We start from the raw sequence: 21,994 nt of genomic DNA on the forward strand, positions 1-21,994 counted from the left end.
AACAAATAAATGGTGCGGTAATGTTTTGTCTATACAGAATTATTTAATTCCTATATGTAACAGACTGTATTTAAGATGAAAAATGTTTCTCATAAATATGTCATTATTCCTTTATTGAAAAGCTAAGCATATCCTTTGTTTATTTTAAACATATATAGTTTTATGCACAAGGGACTTTAATAAGCACACATTATACCCCTTAAAAAGTGCAAATGTGCACCCTAATTATTCCTAGTCACTGAGGATCTTGGCCACCGATCCAGGAGTGGAAAAGCAGAGAAAATACTAGTTCATAAGAGGCACTACTTAAAAAAAAATCTACAAGGATAAAATTGCATTGGAGTATAAAGGACCAATGAGCAACTTTGACATAACCAGAGTACCAAACAGACTAATGAATATTTGTGTCACCCTTGCCCTGCAATCTTGGGTGCCTTAAAATGCCTGCTGAAGGAGCTCCCACCTGGGCCACTCAAATAGGGTGTGGCTTGCATGCTGGAAGGCTGAGTGTCTGTGTGTAAATGCAGCCTTCCAGCCACACTTGGGTTACAGTCTGGCTCTCACCAGCCTTGGTTATACTGCAGGGTGGCCCCAACACATCCCCAGTCCCAGTCCCCCATAAATGTGTGTCCTGTGCTGCCTTTGCCCTCTCCTGGACAACACAAGCTTATATAAAGTCCATCATTTAATTAATAGAAATGATATGCACATAACTTGCCACACCAAATGGAGCTTCTCAAATCATAGAATCATAGAATCATAGATTATAGGACTGGAAGGGACCTCGAGAGGTCATCGAGTCCAGTCCCCTGCCCACATGGCAGGACCAAATATTGTCTAGACCATCCCTGATAGACATTTATCTAACCTACTCTTAAATATCTCCAGAGACGGAGATTCCACAACCTCCCTAGGCAATTTGTTCCAGTGTTTAACCACCCTGACAGTTAGGAACTTTTTCCTAATGTCCAACCTAGACCTCCCTTGCTGCAGTTTAAACCCATTGTTTCTGGTTCTATCCTTAGAGGCTAAGGTGAACAAGTTCTCTCCCTCCTCCTCATGACACCCTTTTAGATACCTGAAAACTGCTATCATGTCCCCTCTCAGTCTTCTCTTCTCCAAACTAAACAAACCCAGTTCTTTCAGCCTTCCTTCATAGGTCATGTTCTCAAGACCTTTAATCATTCTTGTTGCTCTTCTTTGGACCCTTTCCAATTTCTCCACATCTTTTTTAAAATGCGGCGCCCAGAACTGGACACAATACTCCAGCTGAGGCCTAACCAGAGCAGAGTAGAGCGGAAGAATGACTTCTCGTGTCTTGCTCACAACACACCTGTTAATGCATCCCAGAATCATGTTTGCTTTTTTTGCAACAGCATCACACTGTTGACTCATATTTAGCTTGTGGTCCACTATAACCCCTAGATCCCTTTCTGCCGTACTCCTTCCTAGACAGTCTTTTCCCATTCTGTATGTGTGAAATTGATTTTTCCTTCCTAAGTGGAGCACTTTGCATTTGTCTTTGTTAAACTTCATCCCGTTTAACTCAGACCATTTCTCCAATTTGTCCAGATCATTTTGAATTATGACCCTGTCCTCCAAAGTAGTTGCAATCCCTCCCAGTTTGGTATCATCCGCAAACTTAATAAGCGTACTTTCTATGCCAATATCTAAGTCGTTGATGAAGATATTGAACAGAGCCGGTCCCAAAACAGACCCCTGCGGAACCCCACTCGTTATGCCTTTCCAGCAGGATTGGGAACCATTAATAACAACTCTCTGAGTACGGTTATCCAGCCAGTTATGCACCCACCTTATAGTAGCCCCATCTAATTTGTATTTGCCTAGTTTATCGATAAGAATATCATGCGAGACCGTATCAAAAGCCTTACTAAAGTCTAGGTATACCACATCCACCGCTTCACCCTTATCCACAAGGCTCGTTATCCTATCAAAGAAAGCTATCAGATTGAAATACTTCATTTCAAACACACTGGATGAGATAAAACAATAAAACAAGTTTATTAACTAAAAAGAATAGATTTTAAGTGAATAAAAGTCATGAGGTATAAATATCAGAAACAATTACAAGAAAAATAAAGATAAAATGCAACTAATGCCTAACTTAAACTATGTCAAGTTCAAAGTAAAGTTTTTCTCATCACAGTCTATCAAACAGGCTTATTGGCCACACTTTTTAGGCCAGGACCCCTTCTTCTGTTTAATGCCTGCTTCCTTTGTTCCTTCTGGTGCAGTGAAACAATGGACAGAGTGAGGAGGAGGGGGTCCCTTGGGGTGTCTGCCCCTTCTTTTTATAATCCTCTCCCAACTTTGAGAAGCATCCTCAGCTTGGAGCATGGCAATAGGCAGTCTCTGGAATGTATATTTTTCACCCATAATTAATGGAGATATCCTATCTCCTAGAACTGGAAGGGACCTTGCAAGGTCATCGAGTCCAGCCCCCTGCCTTCACTAGCAGGACCAAGTACTGATTTTGCCCCAGATCCCTAAGTGGCCCCCTCAAGGATTGAACTCACAACCCTGGGTTTAGCAGGCCAATGCTCAAACCATTGAGCTATCCCTCCCCCCTCCCCATACCCCCTTTCCTGCCCCCCAAAATGGCCATTTAGCAGGTAATGGCGCTTTAGCCTTGTTTACAACTGGCTGAGGCATCAGCTTGCCCTTTGTCTCTGAGGAAGTGGTTTGATCACTCCCCAGACTTAGAACATGTTTTAGTAACACCATGCAGTGGAATCTTATAACTTTACTTACAATGCTGCCACACTTATTTTACCAGGACAATAATGACTAGCAAATTATGAGTTTTCAAACGATACCTCACCAGTCAAACTTTATACAAAGATAATTAGTGGACACAGGTATATTCTGTCACAGCAAGTATTTGATTTTTATTCAGCTTTGAAATGTTTTTTTCAATAGCACATTATAGAATATACAGTAGTAAACTTAGATAAGTAGTTACGAAGCAAAATAAAAACAACCCTTCTTAAAACAAACAATTAAATATATTATCATCAAGCTGGAGCTTTTCTTTGCTGATCTGTTCACTCAGCCTCAAATTAAACAATTCTAAGTTTCCAAAAGTATGTTGCTAACTCTGTCTCATTCAGCAAAGTGAAAAGATTATAAAGAAAATCCTTATTTTCCATTTTCACTCATCCTGAGAGAGAACACTTTTTTTAAAACCACTATGAAATGACAGAATTCATTACAACTTCATATCCAGCTAAAACTTGGCATTTAAAATACCAAAGTGCAGAGGTGAAAATGTACTAAGGCTACTAGAAGCATTAAACTCTTGCACTTCGGAACAAGTTTATATTTGAGTGAAGTCTTTGACACATTGTTTTGCGCATATATTGTGCTATGATATATGTTTTATTATTTTCGTAAGTGTTAGTTAAAACTTTAAATACAAGAGCAAAAATAGAAGTTTTCCCCATACTTCAGCACACCAAAGCTTCTTTTCTTCCTCCTTTGTCTCCCAGGGCAGTGAAAATGTCATTCAATTTTTACTAATGAAGGAACAACTGAGTAACTTCAGAGGCAAATTGTCATTGAGGAAAATATTATTTCCTCTTAGTAAAGACTTGCTGTTTGTTAACAGATTGGTTCTAACTTATACAGCACACTGCTGCTATCAGGTAGTAATTAGATTAATATCTTTAACGTACTAAATTGCAATTTGTTGAAATATAAACATCTGTGATGGGGCTTACCCCCTACCACCTGGAAAGATAGAAAATGCACCTAATTAGTCATACTTTGCACCTGGGGAGAGTGGTAGCTAACTGGCTCCCTGCCAGAGGCAGCGGAACTAAACCTTAAGAAACTCAGTTGAGGGAGAGATTCCAGAAGAGACAGGTCTCTGGCTGAGAGAAGCCTAGTGTTAGAGTAACAGCTTGAGATAATGTGGGTAGCACACTACAGGGGGAGTGTAGGCTCCCGCAGGGGAAGCCCCAAGATAGGGTTGGTGTAAGTATGAGGAAAGGGCTTCAGTAGCCCAAAGGGGCAGGAGAAGTATCCAGATTCATTTGGTCTTGTCTGTGATATTCCAGAAGAGGTTTGAACTTGGTGGCTTGGCTGGAGAACTGAGCTACAGAAGATCTAGAGTCAGAGGCAGGCAGCCTGCAGAAAGCAACATGAAGTGCAAGCGAACATTCCAAGGGTGAGAGAACCTCACCACAACATTTCCTAATTTAGCATTAACCAACTGCAGACCTTGTTGAGCAATGTGACCATATAAAGCCAACTTCTCTAACAGTATAAATTTGCACAGCTCTATGTAAGACAAATGAGGTCTGCCAATTTCCCACCCACGTGGTCCAACCACTTCCTGTTCCCCCCTCAACTCTGCTCTGGTAAGTACCCCATTCCCTTCACTCATAACCCAAATGCAGTAGGGACCCCCTAAAAGAGTCCCAACCCCTTTTTTTTCTGTCACCCAGAAAGACCAACCACATTCAGTTGCGGTGAGCACAATGTCACGAACTGGCACGGCAGCAGCTGCATTTACTAGCTTAAATAAGATCTGGTCATTGAAAATCTACAATTTAAAGACCAAACTATGAATCTTCAACTGAATGTTATTTTCATTTTAACATATGGATGAGAAAGCTGGAAACCCACCAAAGGTATGCACAGATGTCTAAATACATACAAAAGCAAGTGCCTTAGAAAAATAGTAGGTATTAAATGGAATATATTTATAACAAATGTCAAGATTCAACAAAGTTCAACAGCCCCTTAACTCTAAAGTTACCCAGAAAAGAAGATAGAAATATTTGGATCATGTGGTAAGAGCAGTAATCTCCTTTCATAAAACAGAATGGCTAATGCTAAGTTTTCAAATGGGATTTGCTCTCATAGTATAATTTCATCATAAAGTCTCTAAAAATGATATTTTTTTATTCATCTGACAGCTTTATTGACAGAAATCTCCTATCTTTTGGGATAGTATACTGATTTTCACTAAACCATTTAAGGATACTGCTGCTGAAGAATTTCCGAAGTTGGGCACCCGGAGTGCATGTACACCCACAGTGAATACCCATTGGGACAAGCAGTTGAAGAAGAATTCCTTGCTATTGTGGCACTGCATGTCTATAACAAGAAAAGATTTCAGCATGACTCCAGGATTTCCCACCAACTTGATGATCTATGGCTTCGTGCTTCAGATCATTGGTGAAGTCAGAGCTTTGTTCCCCTTCTTCATTACCTAACATCTGTCTTTACTGGGTTATGTTTAAGTCAAATACTCTTAACTTCCATTTTGACTGCAAGAACTTTAAAATACCTTAATTTCTAAACTAAAAAGAAAATCGTAATAATTATAAAACAAATATGGAATTTCAAATATTCATTGTACATTTGAGATTTAATACAGCCTAATGTATCTGGATACAAATCCATTTTATTTTATCGTTTTTAAATAACATCAAATGCTGGATGTTATTAATAAAATAAAAATAAAATGAGAATTTGCACGGAAATAATTATATGTCAAACAAATGGGCATATATAAAATATTTTATGAATGGTCTCTAAAAATTCATTTCTTAATCATTTAAAAACATTTGAGAGATAATTAAGTGAATTAGTGGGACTGCTTTTGCGTTTTAAAGGGTGGGGAGGGCAAAGGGTACAAAATGCTATAGACTCTACTTATTCCGGCTCGGTTGGTATCCTTTAGTAAGGTTCACCTATGCCTATTTGGTCCAGACTGGAAGATGAGTGATGCGGGTATTACTTCTGTTTTAAGTTAACAAACACTCAGTTCTCAGTGTATTTCTTGAAAATTTTTCTATCTGAGAACTCTTTAAATTCAAATGAGGTTTAAGAAGAAAATCTATTTTTATTTTCCTCTCCACCTTCTTCCTTCCCATTTCTCTAACAAGTTGAATCCTATAAATCAGTGGTTTTCAAACTCACTTGATCACAGACGCCCCCCCGTCTCTGTGTCTGTAGTAGTTTATACCCCACCCCCCTTCTGCCATACAAGCACACGTACCGATAAAAAGAATCAACATGTAACTCTCACTAAATATTAAAAACAGTAAGGCATTGATTCAAACAGGACCAACAATCCATTGTAATAAGAGCAAAAGCAAAACTGCGATTGTGGTCAGTGCTAACAATTAAATGTGCACACCGTGGCATAACAAATGTATTACCGTACAGCTAGCAATGGCTTTGTATAATGCTATTCAAGCTTAACAGAAAGGAGCACTCAAGGATGATAAGGCCATTGCGGAGAAACTAAATGAATTCTTTGCATCGGTCTTCACAACTGAGGATGAGAGGGAGATTCCCAAACCTGAGCCTTTCTTTTTAGGTGACAGATCTGAGGAACTGTTCCAGATTGAGGTGTCATTAGAGGAGGTTTTTAAACAAATTGATAAATTAAACAGCAGTAAGTCACCAGAGTCAGATGGTTTTCACCCAAGAGTTCTGAAGGAACTCAAATGTGAAATTGCAGAACTACTCACTGTGTGGTTTGTAACCATTTAAATCAGCTTCTGTACCAAATGACTGGAGGATAGCTAATATGACACACTTTTTTTTTTTTTAAATTAAAAAAGGAATCTGGGGATGTGAGAGAGAGTATGGATCACTTAATGATTACCTGTTCTGTTCATTCCCTCTGGGGCACCTGGCATTGTCCATTGTCGGAAGACAGGATACTAGGCTAGATGGACCATTGGTCTGACCCAGTATGGACATTCTTATGTTCTTCTATACTGCATGCCTCTTCCAGCAGCATGTAGCATATACACATAGGTAGCCCTCCTAGAATGGGTTTAAATAGCGGCATAGATCCACTAGGTATAACTTAGGCTAGTAAAGACATTCCTGAAGTATGTGGTTATGTACCAGACTACATGTTCTAAATGGCTCTTAACTCACCCATGCAGTAAGTCCCTGGGCTGGTCCACACTAACCCCCCACTTCGAACTAAGATACGCAACTTCAGCTACGTGAATAACGTAGCTGAAGTCGAAGTATCTTAGTTCGAACTTACCGCGGGTCCACACGCGGCAGGCAGGCTCCCCCATCGACTCCGCGTACTCCTCTCGCGGAGCAGGAGTACCGGCGTCGACGGCGAGCACTTCCGGGATCGATCCGGGATCGATTTATCGCATCTAGACAAGACGCGATAAATAGATCCCAGAAGATAGATTGCTTACCGCAGGACCCGGAGGTAAGTATAGACGTACCCCCTGTCTACACTGCTATTTTTAGCAGTGCAGTATCCCGCTGCCTCCCTCCCTCACTTCCCATTGCAGGGAAAGACTTCAGCAATGAGGAAAGGCTCCACCAACTCACTGTTGCTGGAGACTTTCATTGCATCAGGGAAAACTTGATAGTGCGGAGCTGCTGAAGCCTTTCACTCACGTGTAGCTACACACCACAGGATGGACACAGCTTGCTTTTCACTGTGGTGTGTTGCTACACATACCCTACATGCTGACACCAGTGGTTTATACTGTATTCTATGGCTACGTCTACATCCAAGTTATATTTACTGAAGAACAAATATGACAGGGCAGTAAAACGTGTTCTGTGGGTTCTGAAAACACCTCTTTTAACAACTGGAGAAAGGAAAACATACATGGTTTTACTAACATATATTTCCAAATTCTTCTACAAGTTGTACATCAAACAGTGGGAATGACCATTCCAAGAAGATGAAGGCAATGAGCTGAAACACCTATACCTAAAAATCTGCATAAGGTTTACATTTTAGTTTCCTAAAATTAGATTAAAAATGTGTACTATTCTTGTTCGTCTACTAATAAAAACTAATATGCATAAGTAGAAAGAAGAGCCAATTATGGAAATGAACTTGAATCTCGGACAGCATAAAATGTGTTCACTAATTTGATTATTAGTTACAGACATTATAAAGTTCGTGAATATTTTATTAAACCATTTATCTAATTACAGTATGTTTTCTTAAATAAATAAATAAGCTTTGCTTTATGTTTTACAGTAAATGCCACACACAAAAATATGGCAGAAGTGATGCATTGCATTTTTCAGCTATTGTTTATTATATTCATAATCTGGAAACATACCAGCCCACATCTGCATTAAGTACCCGGTCTTATTCACATGAATTCAATGGAAACACTTATGTGAGAAAGGATTATTTACATGAGTAATGGTTGCAGGATGGGTCTTGACATATTCATACAATTGAAAGAGCAACTGTATATTTGTATGAATTCACAAATTAATTCCTTCCTAAATTTAACAGTGCTGTTTATCATACAATAATAAACTTAATAGTAAAATTTAGATATTTCAAATCTGCTACTCATTTTTATAGTAGGTAATACTATCTAAAATAAAGAATCACCTGATATTGTTAGACCACTTATATTATTCTGCATGTTTAGACACTTCCTGTCACAATCTGTATTCATCACACAGCTTTAAAATGAAATACTGCATGCAAATATTTAAACAGATTTCCAAGGATGATAATAATACCTTTAATATGATAGTCACTGTGTGACAGGTTTTTACATACTTCCGAGAATTCCCAGCCTCATCCATTGAAATTTACTGAGCACCAAAATAAAATAGCTGAATTTTGATAAAGTTCCTTTCATATTTTGGTATTTGTTTTATTAATTTACCTTCTCAAAAAGCTGAGGTAGTAAAATGAAAGCCACAGTGTCTTGTTAAACTACAATATGTAAAATGAATCTTCATAATACGACTCATATATTTTACCAATTACTTTTTGTATTGTACAGTTCCTATAAGCCTTCAGAGAAAAGACAAGAGAAAGAAATATTTTCCTTACTACAACAATGCTGCCTTAGAGTCAATGAAATAAGAGGGTTATATGAAACATCACAAAAGGACTTCCAAGATTTTTAATCACTATGAAGAACATTTTTTTGCTTTATTACAAAAATTAACGAATTCATGTACAAGCACTTTCATATAAATCTTTTAAAACAAAATCAGCTTATCTACAATCTTTTTGCACAGATAAAGATTTGGGGCTGCAATCCTCAAACAATTCAAGTTTTGATTTAAAACAGATGTTTGGTTTCAGTCCAAACAAATGCATATTGAACAACTAAACAGTGAAACAGCAGGAGGACTTGCTATCACAAATTATTTCAGTGTCTTCTGTATTTAAGTATGATGGATAAATACCCTGAGAGAACAGAAGGAGCTATTTCAGACACTACACCAACCACCTAACTCTAATCAGCATTCACAAATGTTTTGATCTAAATCTACCACTGTTAATTTATATCATGGGGTCACCTTAACAGACTGTACAAGCTCAATTGACTCCATCTGCACTACTACATATTCCAAATAAAAAAACCCCAATTGTTTAGTCTCTAACTTTCCTATATTAATCACTGAAAAAGGAAGCAGGTTATACAATAAGGAGGCAGAGGGAGGTCTAATACAGAGCAATGATTTTCACTGAAAAAATTGCTACAGAATTGGGTGCACAAGTGAGCATTTTCAGCCAAATGAATAGAGCATGCCTCAACCTGACAAATTATCTTCCAACTTCCATTCACAATAAAGTTGCATGTCCTGAACTATACAAGCTATACTCTATTATACAAGGGGAAAATATGTTTTGTCCATGTTAAAAAAAAATTCTGGTGACCTTTACTCTGAACAGCTTTAGCACCTCCATGCTTTGGAGCAGGGGCCAGAAATTTGGCAGAGGGGGTGGCTTTTGTGTAAGGCATGTGCCTGTTGTTGTCCCTGTGAAAACCTGCCAAAATTTGGCCCAGTTATAAGGCTTTGAAAAAAAATCACAGTTCGCATATTCGCAGCAGAGACTTCAATATTAGCTAAGGTTTCTGATGATTCTGTCCTGACTGAGCATGCTCGTACCTCTTGTAATTCCTAGTGCTGCATACTGTGCATACACCATCCCCAGAGACCAAACGAGTGTGTAACCACTGGTGAGCACGTGCTGATCCACACAGGATATGAGTTGTTACAGCCCCAAGCTACAGAATCTTGTCTTGTTAGCTCAATTTGTAGCAGCTCATCAGTTTGGCTCTGGAGGTCCCTCGTTCAAACTTTAGTGTGTCAGCCAAGAGGACTGGCATCACACAGGCTTCAGCTCCTTTAAGTCCCTAATGCAGACCAGATTGCATACGTGCCATCCCAACAGAGCAACTGAACATGATCCCTCCGGCCTAGGCCTAGAGGGGAGAAAAGCTGGACTTTCCCTGTAACCATTGCTTGAAACTGGGCTGGGACTGGCCCCTGGAACTGAGAGCAGGGACCTGTCTCTCCTGTGCTTTCAGTGACCCTCCTGCTCATGCCCTAGGCAGTGTGGAGGAGGAGAAAGAAGCCAGCTGATTCGAATGTAAAGGGAGCAAAAGCCAGATTGGATGGGGGTGGGGAGAAGTAAATTGGGACAAGGAATCTGGTGAGTAGAGTTCCCACCTTTCTAATTGCAGACAACTGAACACCCTTGCCCCAATCCCTTCCCTGAGGCTGTCGCCCCCCACTCACTCCATCCCTCCTCCTTCCGTCATTTACTCCTCCCCACCCTCGCTCACTCACGCATTTTCACCAGGCTCGGACAGGGGGTTGGAGTGAGGGAGGGGATGATAGCTCCGGAGTGGGGCTGGAGATGAGGGGTTTGGGGTGCAGAAGGGGATGAGAGCTGCGGCCGGTGGTGTGAGCTCTAGGGTGGGGCAAGAAATGAGGGGTTCAGGGTGTGGGAGGAGACTCTGGGCTGGGGCAGGGGTTTGGGGTGTGGGAGGGGGTGCGGGCTCTGGGAGGGAGTTTGAGTACTGGAGGGGGTTCCGAGCTGGGGCAGGAGGTTGGGGCGCAGGAGGGAGTTTGGGGTGCGAGCTCTTGGTTGTGGCAGCTCCCGGAAAGTGACTGGCATGTCCCGCTGGCTCCTAAGCGGAGGGGCAGCCAGGTGGCTCTGTGCACTGCCCCTGTCCGCAGGTGTCACCCCTGCAGCTCCCATTGGCTGTGGTTCCCGGCCAATGGAGACTGTGGACCTGGCACTCAAGGTGGTGCCTGTGGGCTGGGGCAGTGCGCAGAGCCCCCCTGGCCACCCTTCTGCCTAGGAGCCAGATGGACATGCCACCACTTTCAGGAGCTCCGTGGAGCCGGGCATGGAGTCTGCCTGCCCCATTGAGGGCAACTAGACTTTTAGTGACCCGGTCAGCTGTGCTGACTGGAGCCACCAGGGTCCCTTTTCAACCAGGCATTCCAGTCAAAAACCAGACGCCTGGCAACCCTACTAATGGTGACCAAGGGCTGTGGGGAGCCTGGAGGGGAAGAGAAACTAGGGAATGGTGAGTTGAAGAGACTGGAACTGGGAGCTAAAAGGGGGAGGGGAGGCTGGAACTGTTTGGGCAAGGAGAATGGGACTAGGAATTAGTCTGGGGAGAGGGAAGAGAGATCTGACAAGGACATGAGACGTGATGAGGGAAAGCAGGGAGTCCTGTGGAAACAATATAATATGATTATGTAATTAAAGACTGTATCATAATACAGATGCACCAGGGGGCACACCAAGGTTGCACAGGCAAGCTTATTCCTTAATTTTGGAATTTCCTAACTTCTGAGTGCTTGACTTTGCAACCTTAATAATGTTCTTTTAATGTAGTTTTTGTAGTTCTTTTAATGTAGTATATTTGTAGATTAAACACTATAAATAGTCATTTTAATCTGTTGTCTGTCCAGTTTGATGAACTCCATTTTCAAATGCTGTCAATCTGTCACCTTTCATAAGCAAATAATCTATTAAATATATTTTAAAAATTTAACATAAAAAAACCCCATTCTAGTTATCCCCTCACATTTCCTAAAGGACTTTTGCTGTACAAATCTAACCACAGAAAGCACAAGATCAGTTTGGGGTGTTACAGAGAAAACCGGTCACAGACAGGAAATTATGAAAGTACAAATCTGCCTATTAATATAAATTTTTAGCAATATATACATGATAAATACATTTTTGGCTTAAGTAATTTCAAGTGAACAATTTTCTAGTTTAAATAGTTCAGGAAACAAAGTTCAAAGTTGGGACTAATTTCTAAACTTCTGTGCATATTAGCAAACCCTTAGGAACACAAATTAAATTTTGTAGTGTGTTACATATTTCACTTTGTGAAATATATTCAGCATGTCTGTTTATAATGCTGTCAACTTTTATGGATAAAATAGTTCTCGCTTACAAATCTGGCAGTAAACAACAACATACTAAAAAAAAATCCAGTACAGATTCTATGTAAAGATATTCTTGGCCGTTCAGAAATATGAATGGAACACCCACAACACCTTAGTACCATTAAAAATTACTGGTTGGAACAAAACTCTCCATATATCCTTCAACACAATATAAAGTAATTTTCAAAGGACACTTCAAAGAAAGATAGTTATTTAAATGGAACTATGGCACAGAGCAGGGGTCGGCAGCCTTTCAGAAGTGATGTGCCGAGTCTTCATTTATTCACTCTAATTTAAGGTTTCGCGTGCCAGTAATACATTTTAACATTTTTAGAAGGTCTCTTTCTAGAAGTCTATAATATATAACTAAACTATTGTTGTATGTAAAGTAAATAAGGTTTCAAAATGTTTAGAAGCTTCATTTAAAATTAAATTAAAATGCAGAGCCCCCAAGACCAGTGGCCAGGACCCGGGCAGTGTGAGTGCCACTGAAAAATCAGCTTGCGTGCTGCCTTCGGCACACGTGCCATAGGTTGCCTACCCCTGGCATAGAGCCTAAAACACAAAATTTCCACTCCACCGGGGGGCTATGAATAATCTCAGTGGCAGAGGTTAACTTACATGTATATCAAACATGTAAAAATATAATTAATGAACATGTCCCTCATTTTCAGATATTTAACGTTGGATGGCAGAGGGAAGTTATTTCCTAAGGGAAAACTCACACAACTTAAATATTATTCTAACAACTAGATCTAAGACTATATCACCAAAAATGTAAGTATCATATATATATAATAAATTAACAATCATTTAGGAAAACACTATCTTGACATAGAAACAAGGTCATTATTTAAATGCATGAGAAAGTTTACAAAAACTTTTAACGTCTTTTGCCTAAGTTTTATTTATTATATTTTAGGAAACGTTTTCCCTTTTTTCAAAAGATTTCTTTGGGATCTAGAGACAAGCACCAATCGCTATTACAGAGATATTGAGTTATTGTCAGTTTTTAATGTACTGTATATATTTTCAGTTAGTCAATATTCAATTACTGTTGAAAGTACTATTGTCCTGTGAGCCATATGCATACTTCTGAAACCTGACCAGCGTTCATCTATAGTCAGTGGCGGTGGTGAAGTCTGAAGTTACCTGGTGTTTGTAATATACATCAAATTCCAAAAGGATATGCCTTCATTAGGAAACGGTTCAATATAAATATAGGCCAGAAGGGTTTCAATATCAATATCACTCTACTGATGCCAGATTGTATGGGACATTTATACTAAATAAACTTTTATTGTGGAAGTATTACCTAGCATTGTTGTCCTAATTTTTATTAAAAGTAAACCTTAAATAGCAGTCTATCTGAAGCCAAAAAATACTAATGAGCTAATCATTTCAACTTCACATATTCAAAAAGATAAGCATTCAGGAAATGTAAAAACCACCTCTTTAAAAACAATCTGAAATACTGCTTTAATGACAACCTGGATTAAACTGAGATTATGCCAGCACTGACAAAAGTGATGATGCATTTGCCATTTTTAGAGAAGTGCAATCAACACAGAATAAATAACCGCAGGATAATATAACACATATGTCATTGTTGAACTCTTCAAATGCAACTTTACTTAAGAAAAACATGTCAAATGATGATAATATAAATCTGTAAAATGAGCTCTCTTGAAAATCTCACCTATGCTACAGAAAACAAGCATCTGTTAGCTCAAGCTGTCTCAAACTTGAAAATGAAAATTGTATAATTATGTACATTCTTATATTAAAATCACATACTATTATGATAAAATATATTCCACATATACAGTATATGAACACACAGACCTTCAATAGACCTGGCATCCAAACAAAATGTAAAAAGTATGCAAATACAACACTATCCAAAATGGAGAGTACTGAAGTCACAGCTAACTCTGCAAGCCATTATGCCAGGAAACACCAAAATAGCATGCTAAGATAAATTATTACACCTTACATTTCACTCTGATGGCAAACATATTTGTGCTCTGGTGAACTGCAAATGGAGCAATATCCCTCGATACTGAAAAGTCCTGAAACTAAATCTATCCAAGTCTATAGCTAGAAAAATCCAAGTCTATCTGAACAGTTGGGTTAGAGAAACAGTCTCCCAGATTGCTGAGTCCCAGAATAATCAGAGCTTTAAAGATTATCAGCCACAAATTAATGCATCACTTACTTGTTTTTCAGCTTGCCCATAATCAGGTCCTTGGGTTGGCAAAAAGTAGCAAATATGACCATTGTTTTTTGCTTTCTCTCGAAGAGCCATGGCAGTTCGTACAGTGGAATTTCTAGCATGAACAAACACCATCACCTTAAGATAAAAAGAAAGTTGTTGATAAATAACAAAATGCTTAATAAAATAATGAAACTCTCCACATGGTAATGGAGTTATTTCTGCTGAAATAACTGCATCTCTATTTTACTGAGTAATACAAAAAGATTAGAAATGCTTCACCCCATATATGTTTGCAAAACCATTTAAATGTATACTAACCCTTCTTTATTAGCCTGCAAAAATATCAAAACAATTTCAAACAGCAACCAAGTGCAATGTTTACCTATTTTAAGCAGCATACCTAAAAAACAGAGAGGAAGGGTTTCTCTGAAAGTTTAAGAGGGAGATGAGAGGGTTAGATGCCCAACTTCCTTTGACTTCCAATGTAAATTGGGTGCTAAACAGTTCTTTATACATTTGGAAACCTCCTCCTCAACTGTTATATGTAGCCAAAAAAAAGAAGATTTTTCTAATTTCTGGAGCAAATCCTGATGTCTACTAAAGGCTGCTTTGCATTGCACAAAACAACCTTACATGGAGCCTTAACTCGCTACCTGAGCATAGCTTTCGAGTAGTAGAGGAATCCCAAGTGACAAGAGAGGCTTCAAACACCCTTCAACATAGGAAGAGTTCTTGTGAGTAAATTGGGTAGCCAAAATGCTGCCTATACTCCAGGGTCAACTGCTGCCAGAACAGTTCTTTGGAAGCTGTTGCTGCAGTGCCATCACAATTTAGAATATCTTTCAGACCCTAGATTGGTGAAATGCATTGTCTGCATATTTTGTATTAAATTACTAAATAAACTGGTAAATTAATGGCAATTTCAAGAGACAGATACACAAACATCTACATTCACGTAATAGCAAATTTGAAATTTTCAGCATGCTATCAGGAAATTCTAAATTAAGAGGGATATGGAAACATAATGGGTGTACACATTTCATCATCATGCACTAAGTAAAGTGACCTCAATAGGCAGGGAAGAACATATACAACATTATTACAAAAGAACTGAACTATCTTCTATAACTTTAAATATAGGCATGTAGGATTTTGTAGTACCATATGTATGTTGTGTGTTCATGTAATGAAAGATTACCTGTTGTAATGCATATTTAAATGGTGACAGATCAAGAAAACTGCTGTGCAATCCTAGATTTTGATTAAAATCTCAATTTTCCCCCCATGAATGTAGCTCTTTTGCATTTTCGCATTCATTTGTAAACTCGAAAACCAAATGGATTTATGAAAAATCTGAAAAAATGGTAATTTCCTAACTTTTGGTCAAAAAATTCAAATCAGAAAGGCACACCTTTGATGGTGTCACAAGAAAAATATAGGAGCAGAAGTTCATAGATACAATGCTTCATCCAGGCATATTCAGAATTTAACTAGAAAATAATTTTCAATTACTTTGTAACAACATATACAGCTTAGCATTTCATCAAGGCCTCAACAGAACACTCAATAGCAAAGAAAGGCTGATATCTAAAATGAGATTATTCAAAGATGCTGATTTGAATTTTGGATCCAAATATTTGCTAATTAATGGCTGCAGATGGAACCAACTGTTTTGTGAAAAGAAGAACAGGAGTACTTGTGGCACCTTAGAGACTAACAAATTTCTTAGAGCATAAGCTTTCGTGGACTACAGCCCACTTCTTCGGATGCATATAGAATGGAACATATATTGAGGAGATATATATACACACATACAGAGAGCATAAACAGGTGGGAGTTGTCTTACCAACTCTGAGAGGACAATTAATTAAGAGAAAAAAAAAAAAACTTTTGAAGTGATAATCAAGATAGCCCAGTACAGACAGTTTGATAAGACGTGTGAGCATACAAGGGGAGATAGATTCAATGTTTGTAATGGCTCAGCCATTCCCAGTCCTTATTCAAACCGGAGTTGATTGTGTCTAGCTTGCATATCAATGCATTGCCAGCAATGCCCCTCTGCCATGTAGATTGGCCAAACCGGACAGTCTCTACGCAAAAGAATTAATGGACACAAATCTGACATCAGGAATCAAAATATTCAAAAACCAGTGGGAGAACACTTTAACCTGTCTGGTCATTCAGTGACAGACCTGCGGGTGGCTATATTACAACAGAAAAACTTCAAAAACAGACTCCAACGAGAGACTGCTGAGCTGGAATTGATTTGCAAACTAGACACAATCAACTCCGGTTTGTGCGCGTGCACACACAGGCTGCAGATGTTTGCCCAGAGCCTAGATTTAAGTATATGTTTTAATGATTTAATCTCATTTTATAGACTCCAAGTGATGGTGAGTCCACCATCCATATGCTGTTCCAGTGTTTAGTTACTCTCACAGCTGTAAAACTACGTCTTATTTCAAGGTTGTATTTGTCTAAGTTCAACTTCCAGCCACGGGATTTAGTTATACCTTTGTCAGCAAGTTTGAAACCTCTCCACTGTCAGTTATTTTCTGCCTGTGTAAGGACCTATACATAGTGATCAAGTCAACTCTCAATCTTCTGTTCAATAAGCTGAATAACTTGAGCTCCTTAAGCCACCTCATGTTGTAAGGCTTGTTTTCCAGCCCCTGAATCAATTTTGTAGCCTCTCTCTGAACCCTAATATTTCCATGTCCTTCTTGAGCTGTGGACACCAGACCTGGATTCAGTATTTTAGTAGCTCTCTTACCATTGCCGCATAAAGAGGCAAGATCAAGTCCCTACTTCTTCTAGATAGTCCACTTTTTATATATTCAAGGATTGCATAAACCCTTTTTAACCATAGCATTGCACAGAAAGCTCATGTGACATGATTATTTATGATGATCCCCAACTCCCTGCTTTTCAAGATGGTACCTAATAGTATGGGGAATACTCAATAATGTACCCATCTAATCTATATGGCAAACTCATGGGCTCCAAATGTACAAAATGAACAGGTTTGTAAAAATATTCAATTGATGTGATCCAAACATGTTGAAAAAAGTTATATGGGGAAGCGACTAACTCCTTTTCAGTCTCAAACAGATTGTTCTGCAAAAAATCCAAACACCTCCCTCAAATAGCTAAATAACTAAAAATCACATCTCTCCACATCTCCAAAATACTAGTGAGCTGATAGCTAGAGGATAACATCCAAAGCAAAAATATCTTCATACTACTCAACACAGTATACAATTCCTTCTTACAGTTTGAAGTTTATTTTGTGTTATACCCAGTAGGTCAAATACAGTACTAGAAAAACAGTATTTTACCTATGTACTTTTAGACCTTGAAGCTAATGATATTGCTTTCTTTTGCCCACTGTATTACCTCATTTACTCGGAGGAAGAATGTTTCAATTGCCCTTGAAAATAAGGAGATTAAGTTTAACTTGATTCTTTGAGAACAACTTTCATCCTAATTCTTTAAGACCAAACCTCAAAACATTATTAATGTCTCTTGAAGGAGTATTATTATTAAAGATTTATTCAACGCTATATGTGTTGAAATACACAGTCCCTGTCTCAAAGAGTTTACAATTTAAAAATGGATAAGCGAAGTCAGACCATAGGATCGATAAGGGGATGGGATGGCATGCATAACATGGTGGTTATTTTGGTTGGTCATGCATGCTTCATGATGACAATTATACATTTATTTTAATTAACTATTTTAGTTAATTATTTTATGATTATATAATAATGCTTTATAGCATTATGGCTTTTGAAATTATACCCTTTCATTTAACTACAAACATTCTTGGATGTGGTAAATGCCATTGATGGCCACATACCAATTTTCTGTTGCTTACATGCCACATAATGGCATAATCTTGTTTAAATTTCTCCAAAATCGGAGACATGCAGAGTTGTAAGAGCGAGCAGATCATGACCCTAAATCTTCATTAATCATTTCAGTATGACTTGTCAATTAATCATTTTGTGATTTATTTTCTAGAACAGCCTGGATAAACCTACATTAGAACTTAAAATGATCTCGCAGCACATTAAACGGTGAGGGCCCTTGTCTGGTTTGTTGGAAAAGGTGTGCGCCCTTTTAAAGACTGGAGAGCCAGGGAGTGATTTTCTAATGCAGCTGCAGAGCAGGTCAGCATGGGGATGCTGACCCATCCCCACTTCCAGGTGACTGGAAGAGAGGGAGGACTAGGTAGGTCTATGCCAGGAAAAGCCCTCTTTTACCTGGACTAGGCAGAGCAGCATCCATTCTCCTACCCACTGAAGTGGCGAAACAGCAGGTTTTGTCAGGCTCCACTGTGGGCATTGTGCTAGTTGCTCCTTTATCAGGGGGCTGGAAAGGAGTTTTTCCCTCACTGTCAGATTGGCCAAGGGGAAGTTCCCCCCCCCCCCACCTTCTCCACAATGGAATTTGGGGGGGGGGCTTAATTGAGGAGAAAAAGGGTTCTTATGACTGATAAGGCAGGGGCCAAAAGCTCCCCCACACACACATTTGAGGGCAGGGGATGGTGAGGTCCCAGCAGCGGGTTGGCTGGGGACCAGGATGGTTGATAGGGAAGACTCATGGAAGCCCCCCAGGTACATATTGAAATGATTATGAATTACCTTCACTGTACACTTTTATCTGCTGGGTAGTCCCAGGCATTTAAGAATAAAGTTGTGACCTAATTAAACCATATCCAGTGTCTTCTGTCCTTCCAGCATAGCTGGACAACAACAATTTCCTTTTATGAAAGGATCCATTTCGTACAGTCCCTCACCACTCCCACCACAAACACCAAGATCTCATATCATAGGCTTGTGTGTTGACAGGCTTCACTTTAAGACACTGCAACGTTTTGAACATCTAAAAATGTACTTGATTTTCCTTATTTAAAAGAAGCAATATGAACATTTGAATATACACAATGAAACAACCCAGTCTGATCTGACAAAAATACCTGCAAATAATCTCGGTAAGATAGCATTGAAAGCTGAGAAGTAGTGCAAGTGAAGTAGGTATAAGGCCTTAATTCAGGACAGGAACTGTAGCTTCAAGCCAAGTAATGGGGGATATAGGGGGGAGAGGAGTTTTAAAATTAAAAGAAAATATAACAATATTTGACATTTTCATGTTGGTTGCTTAAAAAGTGTCACAGATGCTTTAGCTATATTTCTGTTTTATGATTTAACCACCAAATGGGTTTGTTCACTAGTTTTACATACAATTTATCTGTTTCAGACTCAATTTTAATGTTCATTCTTGCAGCAATTTTGGAATGGCCTATTTCAAGCTCAAAACCAAAACAGGTTGTTTTCCACATGACACTTATATAGCATTAGAATTTATTTAGTTGACGTATATTAAAATAAATATTCCTGCATACTTTGGCATGATATTGATAACTCGTGGTTTGTTCTTCCCATCTTTAGTAAACTCATAATCCAATAACCAGCGAACTGTTTTGTGACTTTGTTTTCCCCTCCTCCCTAAAATTGCTACAAGGTTTGTGACACGAAGGCAGGTTTAGAACAAAAATTATTTTGTTGAGGAAAAGGAGAAAGAGAAAGCTCAAGAAAGAAATCTTTAAAGTTTGAAAGGGACATCACCTGGATAAGAATATCAAAAACAAGCCCAAGTCTGTAAGCAAGTATATATTTAAATCCAATAGACCCCGTAATTAACCAGGACCTGCCATTTGTGCTAGTTTTAATAAAATAAGAAGAGAGAGGGATCTTAGAACAAACTACACAAAACACACTTTCCCAAATATGATTTGGGTATAATACTGTGGTAACCTTCACACATCAAAGCAACAGCAGGAAATCAAGTTGGATGTAGCCATAAGTCAAACAAATAAGTGAGAGATGACGCAGAACTAGGGGACCTGGTACACCATGCCCTTTGTTGTTTACAAGTTCTTTTGGTATTTGATTATTTAAAAATAGGACACAAACACACATTATTATATCTATTTCTATCAAAGTCTTACCTATTTTTATTTTTATTTTTATGTATGTATGTATGTATGTATGTATGTATGTATGTATGTATGTATGTATATATATATATATATATATATATATATATATATATATATATAAGACTTTGAAGACTGGTATGATCTTTCCTGTAGCACATCTGTTTAAACTAAAGAAAATACTTTGACAAATTATACTCTCTAGCCTCAAGTGAAAGTACAGTTATTGAGTAGGTCAGAGTAGATTGCCCAGTTACTAGCAGGCTTAGTTTTATGAGCAAATCTAAGCATAAAAATTAACCTGAAGCTGAAACGAGTTAAAATAGGAATGAAAGCCACATGACCTCAATATGTGTTTTAGCTTCATCTACTCTAATTGTACTAAAGTGAAAGTCCCATCCACCCTCAAACTCAAGTGGTGGGTGTAGTGTAAGACTATAGATGGTAAAGTAAGAGTAGACAAAAACTGATCATACAGGTTAATTGATTGAAAATTGTAAATTAGCAAGTGTCAAATTACACTGGTCTACAATTTTTGAGAAGTCATCTGCTTCAGAGATAAAATGTGCTATTTATTATATATTTTGATGTGCTGAATTCAAATATGACAATTAAAATTGGCTGTTTCTAAGATAGACATAAAATGTAAAAACTTAACTATGTATATTGTGTAGAGTTTTAATCATAAATTGTAAACCTAGGTCTTTTCATGTGTTTATGGTTGCTTTACAGGATAATATTTCACCTGTCCTGTTTATGTAACACTTTACAAATCAGCAAAAGGGTTATATAAATAAAATTTATTATGAAACAAGAGGCAAAAAACTATTATGTACATAGTTTAGTCCTATTCAGCGTCTACTCAGCGCTTCTTGGCTTGTCTCTTGTATTCATGAAATGGAGCAGCTCTCGTCACTGTCCAGCAATAGTCTGCAAGCATTGATGGGCTCCATTTGCCCTGATAGCGTTTCTCCATTGTTGCAATGTCCTGGTGAAATCGCTCACCGTGCTCGTCGCTCACTGCTCCGCAGTTCAGTGGAAAAAAATCGAGAGGAGAGTGCAAAAAATGTATCTTTAGTGACATGTTGCAACCAAGTCTTTTGTATGCCTTGAGGAGGTTTTCCACCAAGAACCTGTAGTTGTCTGCCTCATTGTTTCCGAGAAAATTTATTGCCACTAACTGGAAGGCTTTCCATGCCGTCTTTTCCTTGCCACGCAGTGCACGGTCAAATGCATCATCTCGAAGAAGTTCACGAATCTGAGGACCAACAAAGACACCTTCCTTTATCTTAGCTTCATTTAACCTTGGAAATTTTCCACGGAGGTACTTGAAAGCTGCTTGTGTTTTGTCAATGGCCTTGACGAAGTTCTTCATCAGACCCAGCTTGATGTGTAAGGGTGGTAACAAAATCTTCCTTGATTCAACACGTGGTGGATGCTGAACACTTTTCCTCCGAGGCTCCAATGACTGTCGGAGTGGCCAATCTTTCTTGATGTAGTGGGAATCTCTTGCACGACTATCCCATTCGCAGAGAAAACAGCAGTACTTTGTGTATCCA

The 21,994-nt window shown here is 38.6% G+C and overlaps 1 protein-coding gene across 2 annotated transcripts in view; it reads right to left on the reverse strand.

The window, feature by feature from the left end:
* The window catches only part of ASCC3 (activating signal cointegrator 1 complex subunit 3), a 495,794-nt gene that overhangs the window by 206,794 nt on the left and 267,006 nt on the right, over window positions 1–21,994 (reverse strand). Inside the window, exons 14-15 of one of the 2 annotated variants that reach the window (XM_065588249.1) lie at window positions 14,435–14,569; window positions 4,930–5,124 (exon numbers count right to left, since the gene is read on the reverse strand). In XM_065588249.1, coding sequence (XP_065444321.1) covers window positions 5,002–5,124; window positions 14,435–14,569 — 258 coding nt within the window. In that variant the 3' untranslated portion in view covers window positions 4,930–5,001. Of the gene's footprint in view, window positions 1–4,929; window positions 5,125–14,434; window positions 14,570–21,994 lie in introns of those variants that run through there. The other variant, XM_065588248.1, reaches the window with a different exon arrangement.

The sequence above is a fragment of the Chrysemys picta genome, chromosome 3 (assembly GCF_011386835.1).
Source record: "Chrysemys picta bellii isolate R12L10 chromosome 3, ASM1138683v2, whole genome shotgun sequence".
In the NCBI taxonomy this organism is placed as follows: domain Eukaryota; kingdom Metazoa; phylum Chordata; order Testudines; family Emydidae; genus Chrysemys; species Chrysemys picta.